This window comes from Crotalus tigris, unplaced genomic scaffold, assembly GCF_016545835.1.
Source record: "Crotalus tigris isolate CLP2741 ecotype Arizona unplaced genomic scaffold, ASM1654583v1 scf7180000024309.744930, whole genome shotgun sequence".
In the NCBI taxonomy this organism is placed as follows: Eukaryota; Metazoa; Chordata; class Lepidosauria; order Squamata; family Viperidae; genus Crotalus; species Crotalus tigris.
This window is the reverse complement of record NW_024100481.1, coordinates 235,569-252,122: the sequence shown is the minus strand read 5'-3', so window position 1 is coordinate 252,122 and position 16,554 is coordinate 235,569. Positions and strand designations below refer to the sequence as shown.

General features: G+C 55.3%; 1 protein-coding gene across 1 annotated transcript; it reads left to right on the top strand.

Moving 5' to 3' along the window:
- The first annotated feature begins 311 nt into the window (after positions 1-311).
- On the top strand, positions 312-16,277 carry SRRT (serrate, RNA effector molecule). The gene is made up of 20 exons (XM_039324776.1): positions 312-466; positions 598-736; positions 2,845-2,973; positions 3,418-3,564; positions 4,798-4,986; positions 8,832-9,001; positions 9,228-9,403; positions 9,501-9,602; positions 10,312-10,417; positions 10,518-10,678; positions 10,762-10,823; positions 11,653-11,731; positions 11,950-12,144; positions 12,640-12,810; positions 12,907-13,060; positions 13,998-14,191; positions 14,286-14,442; positions 14,709-14,798; positions 15,254-15,350; positions 16,012-16,277. The coding sequence occupies exons 2-20, from the start codon at positions 618-620 to the stop codon at positions 16,085-16,087; spliced, it is 2,574 nt and encodes an 857-aa protein (XP_039180710.1). The 5' UTR covers positions 312-466; positions 598-617; the 3' UTR covers positions 16,088-16,277.
- The last annotated feature ends 277 nt before the right edge of the window (positions 16,278-16,554 follow it).

Here is a 16,554-nt window from a genome sequence, read left to right as displayed (position 1 = left end):
GGGAGATAACTCTAATTTTCCTAGCTCTCCGGTCGCCGCTTTGGCGGGCTAGTCCACTCTAAATTGCCGCTCTAGACTTTTCTCGCCTCTATGGTGAAACGCCCTTGGCCCGAACGCTCCCCGGAAGTAGAGCTCTGGGGCTAGAGCGTCCTTCTGAGCCATTCTCTCTCCTCCCGGCTTCATCCCTGCGGCCACCCCTCCTCCAGTTTGGCCCACGTGGCTGCGGATGATGGGAACTGTACTCCCGAGCGTCCCGCGGGATAAGAACCGAGATGTGTTTGAAAATGCACCTCGCGGATAAGAACTACGCTTGGCCCGGCCTCCCTCTGGCGGGACTTCCGGCGCATTGGACTCACGGCTGGAGGCGGGGCCGGAAGTGCGTCCTCCAGACGCAGCGGGTTTCCGGCGAGGTGACCGCGCCGCCGAGGCCGCGTTTTGGAGCCCGCCGCGCCGCCCCTGCTCGCCGGTGAGGAGCGCGCCCGCCTCAACTCGACCCCCCTCCCGTCCCCCGTCCCCCCACCCGGGGAAGGGCGCCTCGGGGGACCCCCCTCCCTCCCCCCCGGCCGCCCCCCCGCCTAATCCCCCCCCGCTCTCCAGGGGCTTCTCTGCCCAGCGACATGGCGGACAGCGACGACGAGTACGACCGGAGGCGGCGGGACAAGTTCCGGCGCGAGAGGAGCGACTACGACCGCTCTCGGGAGCGGGACGACCGACGCCGCGACGACTGGAGCGACAGGTGGGGGGAGGGAGGGGCGGCTCTTTGCTTTTGGGGAGGGGGGGCGCTGGGCAGGCCCTGGAGAAGGAGCAACTGAGGCGCAGGGCCGAGAGGGTGGGGGTCTCTGAGCTGGGGGGTTTCCCTGCAGGGCTTCCCTGGCCCAAACTGGGGGACGTCATCCGGGCTAGAAATGTAAGCCCACTCCCTTTCCTCCCTCCCTCCCTCCTGGCACGGAGGGGGCTCCCTGGTTGGGTCATGGAAGGTCTGCAAGGAGGCCTTCCCCACGATCCTCTTCCTCCTCTCCACAATCCCCCCTCCCTCCTAGCACTGATGATGTTCCCTAGTTGGGTCATGAAACGTCTGCAAGGAAACCATCAAGCTGAGACGGCACCAAGACCCCACAGTCCTTTTCTCCTCCTCTCTAGCACTGATGATCTTCCCTTCTTGGGGGTCATGAAATGTCTGCAAGGAAACCACCCAGCTCAGAGACCCCCCCCCAGGACCCCACGGTCCTTTTTTCCTCCAACTCCTCCTCCTTCCCCCCTCCCTCCTTCCCTCTGCAAAACCCCCTCTCTTCTAGCACAGATGATGTTCCCTAGTTGCATCATAAAACATCTGCAAGAAAACCACCCAGCTCTGAGAGTACCAAGGACCCCACAGTTCTCCTCCTTCTCCTCTTCATCTTTTTCTTCTCTTTAGAACAGGGGTTCTCAACCTTGGCAACGTCTTAAAGTTGCCAAGGTTGAGAACCCCTGCTTTAGAAGAATAGAATAGAGAATAGAATAACAACTTTATTGTCACTTTGAATGTACACTAACCGGCATACCTAAAATTAAATTTCATTACATTACACCTCTCAAAGGGTCACCACGTCCAATATACACTACATAAATATGACAAAAATAAATACAGAATTATGACACCACAACGAGATGGCAGCTGGCAGGACTGGAGTGATAGGGCTGCAGGTGAGGTGGCAAGAGCTGCTATGGGAGGAGACAACGAACGGCTTGGAAGGAGAGACAAAAAAGGAGGGGGGAGTATGAAGCAGGAACATCTGAATAGTTGTTCCTTGCAGGATCAGGGAGAGGGAGCTACAATCATCAGATCCACCAACAGGCTGCCAGATGAGAATCAATTTAACACATTTCAGAGTAACATAGCGCTGGAGGAGCCGGGCGCAGAGACAGGCAGCTGTATATAGGCAAGCTCCCTAATCACCTAGCATTTTAACTCTGGTGACATCAGTAGTTTGGCTGATGAAAGCTCAGTAAGTAACTTTTTTACTCACAGGCTTGTTTATATTAAACGGTCCTGTTTATTTTTATCCTGGTATTCGTTTTTCTTATATTTTTATTGATATGCCCAGGATTTGCATTTTTAATGATATTAAGGACAAATACAGAATTATGCATATACCCATGTATATGACACAGAGAAACAACAGTCTAGTTTGGGTTATGGATACATGTGCATGGCAAGAAAAATATTCTCTTTTTCATCTCCTTCTCATGAATAGAATAGAATAGAACTGGAAGGTACCTTGGAGGTCTTCTAGTCCAGCCCCCCCGGCTCAAGCAGGAGAACCTACACCATCTCAGACAAGTGACTGTCCAGTCTCTTCTTAAAAACCTCCAGTGATGGAGCGTCCACGATTTCTGGTGGCAAGCTGTTCCACGGGTTGATTGTCCTCCCTGTCAGGAAGTTTCTCCTTAGTTCCAGGTTGCTTCTCTCTTGGGTCAGTTTCCAACGGTTGTTTCTTGTCCTTCCCTCTGGTGCCTTCCTAGCATTAATAATATTACCTAATTTGGGTAATGAAATAACTGCAAGAAAACATCACCAAGCTCAAATACAATGAAGAACCCCCTTGAGTAGGCAGAAAAGTATCCAGGGTTTGCTAGCCACCAAACCTGCATAATACAGCTGCACTCTCTACGCCTGGAAATTCGAATGACTTTCAGAAAGCCAGTCAAAACAGACTCCTTGGGAAAGGCATTTGGTTTCTGAACCTCATTTTCTTGAGTTCACGGGGGAGGTTTAATGGTTTTAAGCCTTCTGTTTGCAACATGCTGCAAGGAATCCAGGCAGCGACAGCATGATGCAGATTCTGAAATCTTTCCTTCCGCTAGGGAATGGGACCGTGGCCGTGAACGCCGGAGCCGAGGGGAATACCGAGATTACGACCGGAGCAGACGGGAGCGGTTCTCTCCCCCTCGTCACGAGCTGAGTCCGCCACAGAAACGCATGAGGCGGGATTGGTGGGTTCTCTTGCTGTGTCTTCTGGCGCTGTCTTGTATTAGGCTGAACACCGCACTGGCCACGGCAGATGCTCTCCACAAGTGGGGCAAAATACCGTCACCGAATTGTGGCTGTGGGGCTAACTAACACATGGTGACAGGGCGTCAAACAGAGCCTATAATGCAGATTTTGCTGATTTCCTGGCTGCAACAGATGAAGTAAAAAATATTTGCCTGCAATCTTCCTGTTCAGGTTTCAGATTTTATATTCTGAGTTTTGTGTTTTACCCTGTCTTCCTTTTTACTGAAATATGATGTGAATGTGCCTTACAATAAGCAAATGATATGTATTAGGTGGGCTTTGGGGGTCTCCCCGCAGGGGTTGTACCAAGGAGCTGAGGCTCTCTTGAGAAAGGGGGCTGCTTTTTGAGTATGCACAAAAGGATTTGATTTTTCATTCTCCAGGGACGAGCACACGGCAGACCCCTATCACACTGGCTATGAGATGCCTTACAGCGGGGTCTCCACTGGCCCATCCTACGGGCCTCCCCAGCCTTGGGCACACCCTGAAATGCACGTGACACAGCATCACATCCTCCCCATCCAAGCCAGGTAAGCAGATACTTGGGGGGGGAGGGGCTTCTCTGTCTGCTGTTTCTTTTCCTAAAGTAGCCTGTTATTTGTCTTTTTTTGTCTGTTCGCCTATCGGTATCTATCTATCTGTCTATCTCTCTATATATTTATTTATCTATCTACATTTATCTTCTGTGTATCTCTCATATTTATCTAATCTATACATGTATTTATATCTAGTTATTTATCTATTTATATACACGTATCTACTATATATCTATATATCTATATCTCTATATTTGTTTTCTGAGGTTTTCACGGTTGTTTGTATGTAGGTCTTTGGTTATTCGGGTTTTCTCCCGCGTCAAATTGGAAGTGTCTTGGCGACATTTCGACGAAGTCTCATTCATCATCTTCAGGCTGGTGTTTTCGGCTTCGTGCTTCTAGGAGCAATGCTAGAAGCACGAAGCCGAAAACACCAGCCTGAAGATGACGAATGAGACTTCGTCGAGACGTCGCCAAGAAACTTCCAATTTGACGTGGGAGAAAACCCGAATAACCAAAGACCTACATATCTCTATATTTATCTACATCTACTTATCACTCACCTCTATCATCTCTCTGTCTATCACGTCTGTCTATCTACATTTATCTATCTTCTATGTATCTCATCTATCTAATCTATATCTAGTTATTTATATGTGTCTATATACCTATGTACTATATATCTCTATATATCTATATTTATATGCAGCTATTTATATCTACAGCTATCTATTTATCTCTATCATCTGTCTGTCTATATCTACCTATCTCCCACCTTTATTACTTTACAAATAACTCAAGGCAACAAACATATATAACAAGCCTGCCTCCTCCTGCTTTCCCCACACCAACCCTGTGAGGTGGGTCGGGCTGAGAGAGAGGGACTGATCCAGAGTCACCCAGCTGGCTTTCATGCCTAAGGTGGGATTGGAACTCACTATCTCCTGCTTTTTTATTTGGTACTTTAATCGCTGAACCCAATAGTAGGGGTCTCCAAACTTAGCCACTTTAAGACTTGTGGACTTCAACTCCCAGAATTCCTCAGCCAGCCCTCAAGTCTTATACCCCTGGTGTATAGACACCGTTTTAATTTTCTCAGCATTTCTCTTGCTTTGATGCTTTTCATCTTCTCTCTACCGTGTCCGCCTTCAATTAACTTGTGCGTTCTTGGCCTCTGAAACGACGGAAAGAGACCACACTGACCCCTGCTCTTTCTCCCTCCTCCAGGCTGGGGAATATTGCCGAAGTGGATTTGGGCATCGCCCCGCCCGTCATGAAGAATTTTAAGGAGTTCCTCCTCTCCTTGGAGGACTCCGTGGACGAGACAGAAGCCGTCAAGCGCTACAATGATTACAAGCTGGATTTCCGCCGCCAGCAGATGCAGAATTTTTTCGTGGCCCACAAGGACGAAGAGTGGTACGTGTCTCGTGGGCTGGGCTGCCCGCCTCGGAGGGGAGGGAGGGAGGGCACTTTCCCAGGCACTGCCAGTTCAGGGCGGGCAATAAGGCAAGTGTGCCGGGCATTGGTTGCTTCCGGGTTTACACACCTGCTCTTTAACCAGGTTAAAGAAATGTTTGTTTATTTAGAAATGCTTGTTTGTTTATTTCCTGGGCCTCAGTGCCACACCCATCCTGGCTGCTCTCAGCAGTACACAGGCAGTCCTCCTCTTATGACTGCGGTTGAGCCTGTTTCTGTTGCTAAGAGAGAGAGAAGCCGTCCATTTGCCCCACCCGAGGCCTTGCCGAGTTGGCAGGCGAAGCAAACCAGGCTGGGTCTTGGCTTCCCAGCCTCTTCCAGTTGCCAAAAGATAACGGGGGGTTCCCCCCTTTTTTTTTTGGGCAATCGGGAAAGAGTTGCTTTAACTCCCGGCAAATCACGAATCCCTGTGATTTCGTCAGTGAGGTTTCCGAAAGGGCCTGCTCCTTCCGAGGGCTGAGCGGGAGTGACTGGCCCAGCTGGCTTTGTGCCTAAGGTGGCACTTGAACTTGCCATCTCTCTGGGTTCGGGTCTGCTGCCTTAACCACAATACTAGTCTGGCTTGATAGACGAGGTGGCTCACCCTTATGCAGGCAGACCCTGACGACTACGGCTGAGCCCCAGATTCATGTAGCTAAGCAAAACATTTGTTAAGCGAATTTTGCCCCGTTTTACGACCTTCCTTAACCTAGTTGTTAAGTGAACTTGGCTTCCCCCTTGACTTGGCTGGTCAGACGGTCGCAGAAGAGGATCACGTGACCCCTCTGGGACACTGGCCGTCGTAAGTATTTTGATCATGCGGCCAGGGGGATGGCCACGACGGTCATAAGTGTGAAAAACATCACTGGAGGTTTTTAAGACCAGACAACCTTGGCTCTTTTATGACTCGTGGACTTCAACTCCCAGAATTCCTGAGTCAGTATGGGGGAACTATGGCCCCCTCATGACTCGTGGACTTCAACTCCCAGAATTCCTCAGTCAGCATGAGGGAATTATGGCCCCTTCATGACTCTTGGACTTCAACTCCCAGAATTCCTGAGCCAGTATGGGGGAACTATGGCCCCCTTGGGACTCGTGGACTTCAACTCCCAGAATTCCTGAGCCAGCCTGGCTCAGCTTGGAAACCTCTTCCTTTCTCCTCAGCGTGGCTGGCTCAGGAATTCTGGGAGTTGAAGTCCACGAGTCATAAAACAGCCACGGTGGCCTACCCCTGGCCTAGACAATCACCTGTCTGAGACGGTATAGGTTCTCCTGCCTGAGCAGGGGGCTGGATTAGAAGACCTCCAAGGTCCCTTCCAGCTTCTATTCTGTTCCAGTGCAGTTGTAACTTGGGACGGTCACTAAACGGATAGTCGTAAGTCAAGGACTGCCCTTATCTCATTTACCGTTCCTGAACAATTTATCCCGACATCCTGATTGCAGTCACAGAATTAAAAAAGGATTCCTCTCGTGGGCGCATTCATAGCTGGGGAAGAACGGGAAGAGTTGCTAATTAGGATCGCCTTGAATGGCCGTTCTGCTCCTCCGGGAAAGGGAGGTGCTAGAACTCCCGGAACCCGGCTCAAAACTGCCCCCCTCCACACACCCTCCGTGCCCCACACGAAAAAGAGGGCCGGTGCTCGCAAGGAATGTGATAGAATTAACGCTCTATCAATCCTTGACAGCACTGGGGCTTCTAACCAGGTCACCAAGGTGGGGTGTCCCCAAATCCTTTTTCTCAGTTCAGAACCAGGGTTAGGCCCACGTTGGCCGTTCAGAGCATCGGGTTCCTTCGGCTCGTCCTTCCAGGGAAAAATTAAAAGAGGCCTCTTGTTTCCCAGCCCAAAGCACAGGACAGGCTTTCCGGCGGCTGGCCTCTGCGGCCGTTTCCTCCTCGGAAGCTCCTGGGGTCACTTGGGGGGCCGAGAGGGGCTGCAGAGGACACCTCAGGCTGGGAAGCAACAGCCCCGAATTTCATGTTTTTCCATCCCTGGGAAAAACTCACGCCTTGGGGTGTGGAAGCGAACCTTGCAGGCCGTGGAAGGGGGGGCGGGCAAGGGGGTATTTATGGGGATGGGCAAGGCCTCCCCCTCCCCCAAATTAGAGGGTCCTTTGCCCTGACAGTGGCACAAGAGAAGGCCTGAAGGATGGAGGCTGTTTCTCTGCATTCTGGGGGCGGGGGGGGATCTGATGTACCCTGTGTCTCTCCTGGTTTTAACCGCTTTTTATTTCCTTGATAGTATTTTTTTTTAATTTCCTTTTGTTTTGGATGTTAACTGTAATAACACAGCCTTTTCTCCCCCTCCTCCCACGAACCTCTCGCAGGAGACTCCAAAATTCAGCCGTCCTCAGCCGGGAGAATCCATAAATAAATCAAAAAACACCCAAGAGCCTTGAATCTGGTTTTTTGTTTTTTTTCTTCCTTCCTCTCTCTGCTGGTAGTGATGATTTTTTTTTTTCTCCTTCGTAGCTTAGCCAGTCAGGGCCTTCACTGTGCACAATGCAGTGATTAGCTGAATGTGAACCTGTAGGAGGTAGACAGCCCAGGGTTGTGCAGGCTGGCTCCTCTTTTTTCCAAGTCCTGCACCCCAGCACGAGAGAGAGAGAGATTCCAATGTTCCTAAATCCGGGTGGTTTTTCTTAAAATCCGCCGAAGAAAACTCTCTTCACTTGGAAGGCTCGCAGTGTGAACTCCCTCAGTGTATGTATGACGTGTTCTGTCTTCTTAAATCAGAGCTGAGAGAAAGAAAACTAACATTTCTAAGGGCTCGTTTCCGGTTGGCCAGGTCAAGCGATAGAAGGCGTGCTTTGGCGTTGGTTGTGCCCACCCAGTTCCTCCCGTCCAGTTCCTGCTGCCCCTTGCCTGCTGCTTCCACCGGCGCCTCCCCGTAAGGCTTGGCGCCCAGGGCTAGCAGAGGGCCTATCCCCAGCCCAACCAGCAGAGGGCGCAAGCTCCCCACAGAAGGCGGCAGCTCTCTGACCGAGGCGCTCCAGCAAGGTTCACCGTGGTGATCCTTCTGGGGAAGCCTGGAGGGGCAGGCTTGAGGGTGGGCCACGTCTGGGGGCGAGACCAGGGCTGGGTGGGAAGCAGTAGGGCCTTGCAAGCAAGCCTTAGAAGCCAGGGGTGCCCAACCTTTAAGACCTTTGGACTTCAGCTCCCAGAATGGCCCAGCTCTACGAGGATGCCAGGAGGGGGGGGGCTGAGATCCAGGGGGGTCCAGAGCGGAGCCAGGGATGGGATGCGATGCACTTCCTCTCCCCTCCCTCCCCACCCAAGTCTGCCTTTGCTCGGGGAGAGCAGCACCTGGTGCCCCAGATGTGATGGGAAACTGCTCTCATCCCCTCTCCCCAGATGCCAAGTTGGGTGGGGATGATGGGTGTGGGCATTCTCAAGCATCTGGAGGCACACACGTGGCCCGGGTGGAGCCCCTGAGCTGATTAGGAGAGGCAGCAAGGGAGCTACGTTGAAAACACGAGGAGGAGGAGGTGGTGGTGGCACCCTGGCTGCCCCCGTGGGCAGGAGAGGCCCCCCCCCCCGAGATCTGCACAGCACAACTGGGCCGTTAACCAGGATTTTTGAGTGTCGAGTACAGCCTGCCTCTGGGCGGTTCTTGTAAGGTCTCCAGGTGCCCCCTCCCCCCAGAGGCCCCCTCCTCCTCCTCCCTGCCACTTCCTGCCCTGAGCTTTGCATGTGTGGACGGTGCCCGAGGGGCAGCGCGCTCCCTTCCTCTCCGGCTAAGGCCTGTCTCCTCCTCTCTCTGTTTCCGCTCCTCCCTCCCTCCCCTCCTTGCTTGGACCCTGTCCAGGTTCCGGTCCAAGTACCACCCCGAAGAAGCCGGGCGACGGAAACAGGAGGCCCAGAACGCTCTCCAGAACCGACTTAACGTCTTCCTCTACCTGATGGACAACGGCTGGTGTGAGGGCCTGCAGCTGGACATTGACAAGGCCAACGCCATCATTAAGGTCCTGGATGCCGGTAGGTGGCTTCCTCGCCCAGAGGCGGCAGGCTGCGCCGGCACCGGGGCCCCCCAAAGCCCAGAAAGAGCGGCGCTTATTCCTGGCTGTCCCAGCCTTGGTGACGGAGGGCCCTTCTCTGTCGGGGAGATGCCTGGAGGGCCAGAGTTTGAGGGAGGGCGGAGGGCCAGCTGCGTCTCACAGGAGGAGTCCTGGGTCTCCGTCCGACGCGAGGCTCGCTTCCCCAGCGGTCATCAAGATGGAAGGCGGGACAGAGCACGACTTGAAGGTCCTGGAGCAGGAGGAGGAGGAGGAGCGCCAGGAGAAGGCGGAGCCAGGGAAGAAGGAGGAGAACCGGCTGCCTGAGCAGGAGCGGAAACCCTCCGAGAAGGAGGAGAAGAAGGAGGAGGCCAAGAAGGCCAAGGTGGGGAGAGAGGGGAGAAGCCCTGGGGGGCGTGGGCAGGCCTTCTCTCCCCCCTCCCCCCGGTCTCTGACGGGCAGCCCCCCCCTCTGTCTCGCAGACCGCCGAGGAGGAAGCTGCGGAGAAGAAGGGCAAGGAGGAGGAGGAGGAGGAGGAGAAAAAGGGGGAGAAGAAAGAGGAGCCAGAGAAGGACCCAAAGAAGGTAGGTGGGGAGGGGTCCCTCCGCCCCCGCTAGACCGCCAGACCTGGACGCGTGCAAGGGAGAGAAGCGGAAGAGGGAGGCCAGCCGGACGGGGTGAGGTCGGGCATCTTGAGGGAGAGAAATAGCCTGGTGTGTCCCAGGACCACCCTCTGAAGGGTCAAGAGGAGGGGGCTTCAGCCAGCCAGTGTGGGAACCCCTGCAGGCCCCCTGGCTTCCAGCTCTTTTGGGGTGGGGGGAGCAACAGGGACATGGGGACCCACACAAACACACACACACACTGCATCCTCCAACAGAGAGGTAGGCCTGTGGCAACCTCCCTCCCTTCCTTTCTTCCTTCTCTCCCTTCCTTCTCTCCCTCTCTTTCTTCCTCCTTCTCTCCCTCCTCCTCTCCCTCCCTCCCTCCTCTCGCTTCCTTCCTTCCTTCTCCCTTCCTTCCTTTTCTCCCTTCCTTCTCCCTTCCTTCCTTCCCTTTCTCCCTTCCTTCCTTCCTTCCCTCCCTCCTCTCCCTTCCTTCCTTCTCTCCCTCCCTTCTTCCTTTCCTCCTCTCCCTTCCTCCTTCTTTCCCTTCCTTCCTCCCTCCCTTCCATTCCCTTCCTTCTCCAACCTTATTAACCTCCCACCTTCCTCAGAGGGGGCCCCAGTGTGCCCATGGGGGGGGAGGGTCTTTGGCCCCGAGGAAGCACCAGGGCCCACGTCCTGTTCTTTCCAGACCAGGCACAAGCGGAAGCGCAGCGGGAACGACAGCTACGACGAGGGGAGTGTTTCAGAGTCTGACACCGATTCTGAGAGCGGGCGCCCCCAAGGAGAGGAGAAAGGTGAGGAGAGGCTCTCGGGTGGGGGTCCCGGGGGTCCTGGGCCCCGGACGGAGTGGCCTGGCTTTTGAAGGCGGCAGCTGTGTGTTCTGTGTGGCCACAGACAAGAAGCCCAAGGAGGAGCCAGCCGGCCCGAAGGACGGGGAGTGCTCCCCCAAAGGCAAGGAGAAGGAGGGGGAGCCCAAGCCTCGCGCCCTGCACAAGACCTGCTCTCTCTTTGTGCGCAACATCGCCCCCAACATCCCCCAGGCTGAGATCGTGGCGGTGAGTGGGGCCCTGGGGGAGGCCGGGACGGGCGACGGGATTGTGCCTCCGTCTCAACAGACGCGTCTTTTCTGCTCCCCCAGTTCTTCAAAAGGTACCCCGGCTTCATGAGAGTGGCGCTTTCAGACCCTCAGCCGGAGCGGAGGTAAATTGTCATCTCCCCAACACACATACAACACGTGTGATTGTTTAAGTTTAGGCCAAGCTTTATTGACGCAGTGAATATTTGTGCAGAAATAAATTCTTCCCAGGCAGGGCGCTCGGCTGCAGCTCTGCCCTCTTAATTTGGCAAAGCATCCCCAGGTGATAAAAGGCTCAGACCGGGAACAAAATAGGATTGTGAGCCACCCAGAGTTACCCCTGCGGTAAATGGGCATCTGGTTCATTTTACAGAAAGGGAGGGAGGGAGGGAGGAAAGAAAAGGAAAGGAAAGAAAAAAGAGAAAAGGAAAGAAAGAGAGAGAAAGGAAAGAAAGAAAAAGAAAGAAAGAAAGAAAGATATTATAAATATCAGTCTTAAACCAAGTGTTAAATAAAACTGGAATGTGGTTTTAGAAGAAAATGAAAGGAAGGAATGGAGGGAGAGAGAAAAAAAGAGAGAGAGAGAGAAAGAAAGAAACAAAAAGAATGAAAGAAAGAGAAAGAAAGAATGAAAGAAAGAGAAAGAAAGAAAGAAAGAAAGAAAGAAAGAAAGAAAGAAAGAAAGAAAGAAAGAAAGAAAGAAAGAAAATGTTTCCTTGGTCATTTCTTAAAATCCAGAAGGGGAGGAACCCAACTCAGCTGCCTGACTTTGCTGGGTTACTGCGAGGGGCCGGGTCCTCCGCCCCCCCCCTTCCCTTACTGAGCAGCACCCATAAAGTCTCCCTGGGAGGGAGGGGGAAGTGCAGGCTCCGCCCCTTGCAAAAGGGGGGAGGGGAGTTGCCTCGTGGACTGACGGACAGTCTCCCCTCTGAGCGTCCGTTTTCGTGTCTCCAGGTTTTTCCGCAGGGGCTGGGTGACCTTTGACCGCACCGTCAACATCAAGGAAATCTGCTGGAATCTCCAGAATATTCGGGTAAAAGAGGAGGGGGTGCGTGGAGGTGGAGCAGCGTAGGCTGCCCTCGGCGCCCCTGGCCTGACCCTCAAAATCAGCCCGTCTTTCCCCCCACTTGGGCGGGCAGGGCAGGGAACAGGGCCTGGGCTCTGGGTCAGGCAGGTGCCCTGTACAAGGGTGGAGAGGGGGCTGTCAGCCTCACCAATGTGTCTGCCCCCCATGGCCTCTTTCCCCCCTAGCTGCGGGACTGTGAGCTGAGCCCCGGGGTCAACCGGGACCTCACACGCCGGGTCCGCAACGTCAATGGCATCACGCAGCACAAGCAGATCCTGCGCAACGACATCAAGCTGGCGGCCAAGCTGATCCACGCCCTGGATGGCCGGACCCGCCTCTGGGGGGCTGCCGAGGAGGCCCAGCTGCCCACCCCGGTCTCGGTGAGTCTCTGGGAGGCCTTGGGGGGGGGGTCATCGGCAGACAGGCAGTCCTCAACGTACGACCACAATTTCCATCGCTAAGCGAGGCGGTTGTTAATGAGTTTTGCCCCATTTTCCCACCTTCCATGCCACGGTGCTTAAGTGAATCGCTGCGGTTGTTAAGATAGTAACCCAGTTGTTAAGTGAACCTGGCTTCCCCTGGACTTTCCTTGGGGGATCATGTGACCCCAGGACCCTGCGGCCGTCATAAGTATGAGTCGGTTGCCAAGTGCCCGAATTTTGATCACACGACACAGGGATGCTGCAACGGTCATACATGGGAGTAATAATCGTCATAGGTCAATTTGTTGTAACAAACTGTTGTAAGTCGAGGACTGCCTGCACGAGGACAGGGTCTCTGCCCGCGGGAGGGGGCTGCGGTTGTGGCAGTTGCCACCGGGCCGAAGCTCCGGAGGGGTCGGGGCTGCCCCTCACCCCGTGCCCCTCCTCTCCCAGAACCTGCCCTCCCAGAACCCCATCCTGAAGAACATCACCGACTACCTGATCGAGGAGGTCAGTGCGGAGGAGGAGGAGCTGCTGGGCCGGAGCGGGGAGCCCTCGGAGGAGGCTCCCACAGAGGGGAACCCGGCCGAGATCACGGTGGAGAGGGACGAGAAGCTGGTCAAGGTGAGCCCTGCCCAGGAGGATCAGCGATGGCCGTCCCCCCCTCCCAGGGGGGGCCCGGCAGGTGGCTGAGCCTCTCTCCCTTCGGGGCCCCCACAGGTGCTGGACAAGCTGCTCCTCTACCTGCGCATCGTCCACTCGGTCGACTACTACAACACCTCCGAGTACCTCAACGAGGACGAGATGCCCAACCGCTGCGGGATCATCCACGTGCGGGGCCCCATCCCCCCCAACCGTGTCACTCACCGCGAAGGTACCTCTCGCGCCTGACCCTCTGCCCATCAGTCCCGTATCCTGGACGGACCCCCCTCCGCTCTGCGGCTGCTTTTAGAAAGACACAACGGCAGTCCTCGGCTTAATGACTGCTGTTGTTGCGGCCAGAATTTCTGTGGCTGTTAAGGGAGATGCACCTGATCCTACAGCCTTTTTTTTTTTATAACCACAATTGGTCAGCCAAATCACTGTGGTCGGTAAGTGGATCCGGCCCTCATTGAGCGAATCGGGCTTCCCCGCGTCAATTGTGTTGGCTGGGAAGGCTGCAAATGGCAGTCAGGTGGCAGCCCTGATGCAGGCATGCCGGTTGGCAAATGCCCAAATTTTGATCATGTGACTGAAGGGGCCACAACGGCCGCAAGTGCGAGGATGGCAGTAGGTCCTTTTTTCGGTGCCGTTGTAACTTTGAACGGTTGCTGAACAGAGAGCGGTTAGCAACAGCCCTTAGACTTATATATCGCTTCACAGCGCTGCTTTACAGCCCTCTGAGGGGTTCTTGGAAACCCCCCCCCCCAACCATCTGGGTCCTCAGTTTACCCACCTGCCAAGGATGGAAGGGTCTGAGCCAGCCTTGAGCCGGTTGGGATCGAACCTCTGGCAGCTGGCAGTGATTTAGCCGTCGACACCGCTGCCTTCTAACCGCCGCAGCCCCAGGGCTCTTGGTGGGAAGAAGTCAGGGACTCCCTGCAGCGCGTTCCACGTCGGGTGGGGAAGGGGAGAGGGGCTGTGGAACCCACCTGTTCCCGTCCGAGAGGCCCCCGGCCCCAAACGGGGTCTGCGGCCAGAATTGGAATCTGACCCTCTTCTGCCCCGTGGGTGGTGCGGTGGTGGGGGCTTTGGGTCTGGGGTGGGAGCGACCGGCCAGACGTTGGCGCTGGTGGACTCTGGACCCCCAGACGGACCCCTTGCCTTCCCAGTGGCCGAGTGGCAGAAGACCTTTGAGGAGAAGCTGCAGCCCCTCTTCAGCGTGCGGGAGTCCCTGTCGGAGGAGGAGGCGCTCAAGATGGGCAAGAGGGACCCCGAACAGGAAGTGGAGAACTTCGTCACCGCCAACACGCTGGAGCTGGGCAAGGACAAGTGGCAGTGCCCGCTCAGCGGGAAGAAGTTCAAGGTGCGCCTCCTTCTTCCCCGCTCCCTTCCCCGGGACTCCGTCCCCTTCCGGGCAGCCCGGCCCCTGACACCCCCTCCCTCTGTCCCCCCGCCAGGGACCCGAGTTCGTGCACAAGCACATCTTCAACAAGCACGCCGAGAAGATCGAGGAGGTGAAAAAGGAAGTGGCCTTTTTCAACAACTTCCTGATGGACGCCAAGCGGCCGGCCCTGCCCGAGTTCAAGCTGAACCAGACACCCGTCCCTGGGCAGGGTGAGTTGGGGGGGGGGCAGGCCTTCGGGTCCCTACCGGAGTTCTGGGAGTGGGTGAGCCCCCCCTCCCTAGCCAGCCCCACATCTGGACGCCGCAGCCTCTGCTCTCAGCACATCGGCAGCCTAAAAGAGGGGCGAGGAGCAAGCTGGGGAAACGGCCTCTCTGCCCGGCTGGTTCCTCCGTCCCCCGTCCCCCCCTTGCCCCCACAGGCGGCTTTTCTGGCGCTCCTCTGACAAGGGCCAAACGCCTCCCTTTGCCCTCCTCAGGACTGGCCCCGGGGCTGCCCTACCCACCGCAAGCCCCTCAGGGACTGATGCCCTACGGACAGCCACGCCCGCCCATCCTGGGATATGGAGGTACGTGGGGCAGCTCCTCTCCTGGGCAGCGGAAGGCAGGGTGGGTCTCCCTTCCCCTAGTGGGCCTCCCACAGAGAGCCTGGGCTCCGCGTCCAGGACCCCACGGAGGGGACCCTAACGTGGGCAGGGCTGCGAGTTGGGTTCGGGGCCACCAAGTCTGGTGTACTTAAACACACGGCTCTGGAGTTTCCATCTGTTATGTGTAGTAGGTGTTTTGTCCAGAAAGGTGTAGAACAGGGGTCTTCAAACTTAGCCACTTTAAGACTTGTGGACTTCAACTCCCTGAATTCCTCAGCCAGCCCTCAGGGCTGGCTGAGGAATTCTGGGAGTTGAAGTCCACAAGTCTTAAAGTGGCCAAGTTTGAAGACCCCTGGTGTAGAATCTGGACTAGTTGATCTCCAAGGACCCTTCCAACTTTTCTAGTTATTCCCATGATTTCTCCTTGTCTCTTCCAGGTGGTCCTCCCTACCCCCCGGCCCCATATGCCGCCGGGCGGGGCAACTACGACACCTTCCGAGGGCAGGCTGGCTATCTGAATAAACCACGGAACAGGTAGCTACAGGGAAGCCTTCCTCTCCCCTGTCTGAGAGGCAGGGCTGGGTCCCCAACCTGCGTGGGGCAGGAGGAGTGGGCCGCTCACTCCGTCCGGCCCTACAGTCCGAGGCTGCATGAAGAGGGGTAGACTCCAGATCATGTGAAGTGTGTTAGTTCCACTTTATAAAGCCTTGGGGAGACACCACTTTGAATAACGGATCCAGTTTTGCTCACCACAATAGAAAAAAGATGTTGAGACTCTGGAAAGAGTGCAGAGAAGAGCAACAAAGAGGATCAGGGGACTGGAGGCCAAAATGTACAGAGAGCAGATGCAGGAATTCAGTTATGTCCAGTTTAATGACATGATTGGGGTGTTCCAATATCTGAGGGGCTGCCCCAAAGCAGAGAGGAGTTTCCACCTGTTCCCCAAAGCACCTGAGGCCCGGGACAGGAAGCAACGGATCAAAGAGAGAAGCAACCTGGAACTAAGGAGAAACCGCCAATTAGCCAATGGAACAGCTTGCCACCAGATGTTGTGGGCTCTCCATCACTGGAGTCTTTTAAGAAGAGACTGGGCAGCCACTTGTCCAAAAGGGTGTAGGGTCTCCTGCTTGATCAGGGGGGGTTGGACTAGAAGACCTCCAAGGTCCATTCCAACTCTGTTGTTCTCTTCCTCCAGGATGGTCCGAGGAGACCCTCGCGCCATTGTGGAGTACCGGGACCTGGACGCCCCTGAGGATGTGGACTTCTTCTGAGCCCCCCACCTCGGCTTCACGTCGTCCCATCCCCCCTCCCTTGCTTTTTTTTTAAGAACCCCCTCCTCCCGCTCCCCCCTCCCCGTCTGTGTGAAGCCAGGTCAGCACCCGGGTCGTCAAGACCTCCGTCCGCCGGTTTTATGTGTTTAGCTGTGTTTCGATTTCAATAAAACCTCCCCTTTTCCCAGGCTCCGTTTGCTCGCCGTATCTTGTGGGTCCATGTGTGAACGCAGGCCTCCCCGGCCGGGTGCAGGTGTGTCTTGAAGCTGCACCCTGCTTTCCCCTCCCAGTCTGCTGGGGGTGCTTGGGACTGGAGGCCGCTGAGCAGAGCCCCCGTTCGCCCTTGAGAAGTTGTGCATCTCTCGTTTGTGTGATTTAGATCGGAATCGCATGCTTTGCCTCTCTCCCTGGTGCACATTGGATCGTTTGAACGCTGGCTTGCAGTGTTGAACATGGTCTAGACTAGA

Bases quoted from the DNA above. Each gene is read 5' to 3' on its own strand.
- SRRT (XM_039324776.1), top strand. From the start codon at position 618: ATGGCGGACAGCGACGACGAGTACGACCGGAGGCGGCGGGACAAGTTC. The intron at 9,603-10,311 runs GTAGGTGGGGAG...TGTTCTTTCCAG, and splicing joins CAGAGAAGGACCCAAAGAAG to ACCAGGCACAAGCGGAAGCG. The intron at 10,418-10,517 runs GTGAGGAGAGGC...GTGTGGCCACAG, and splicing joins CCCCCAAGGAGAGGAGAAAG to ACAAGAAGCCCAAGGAGGAG.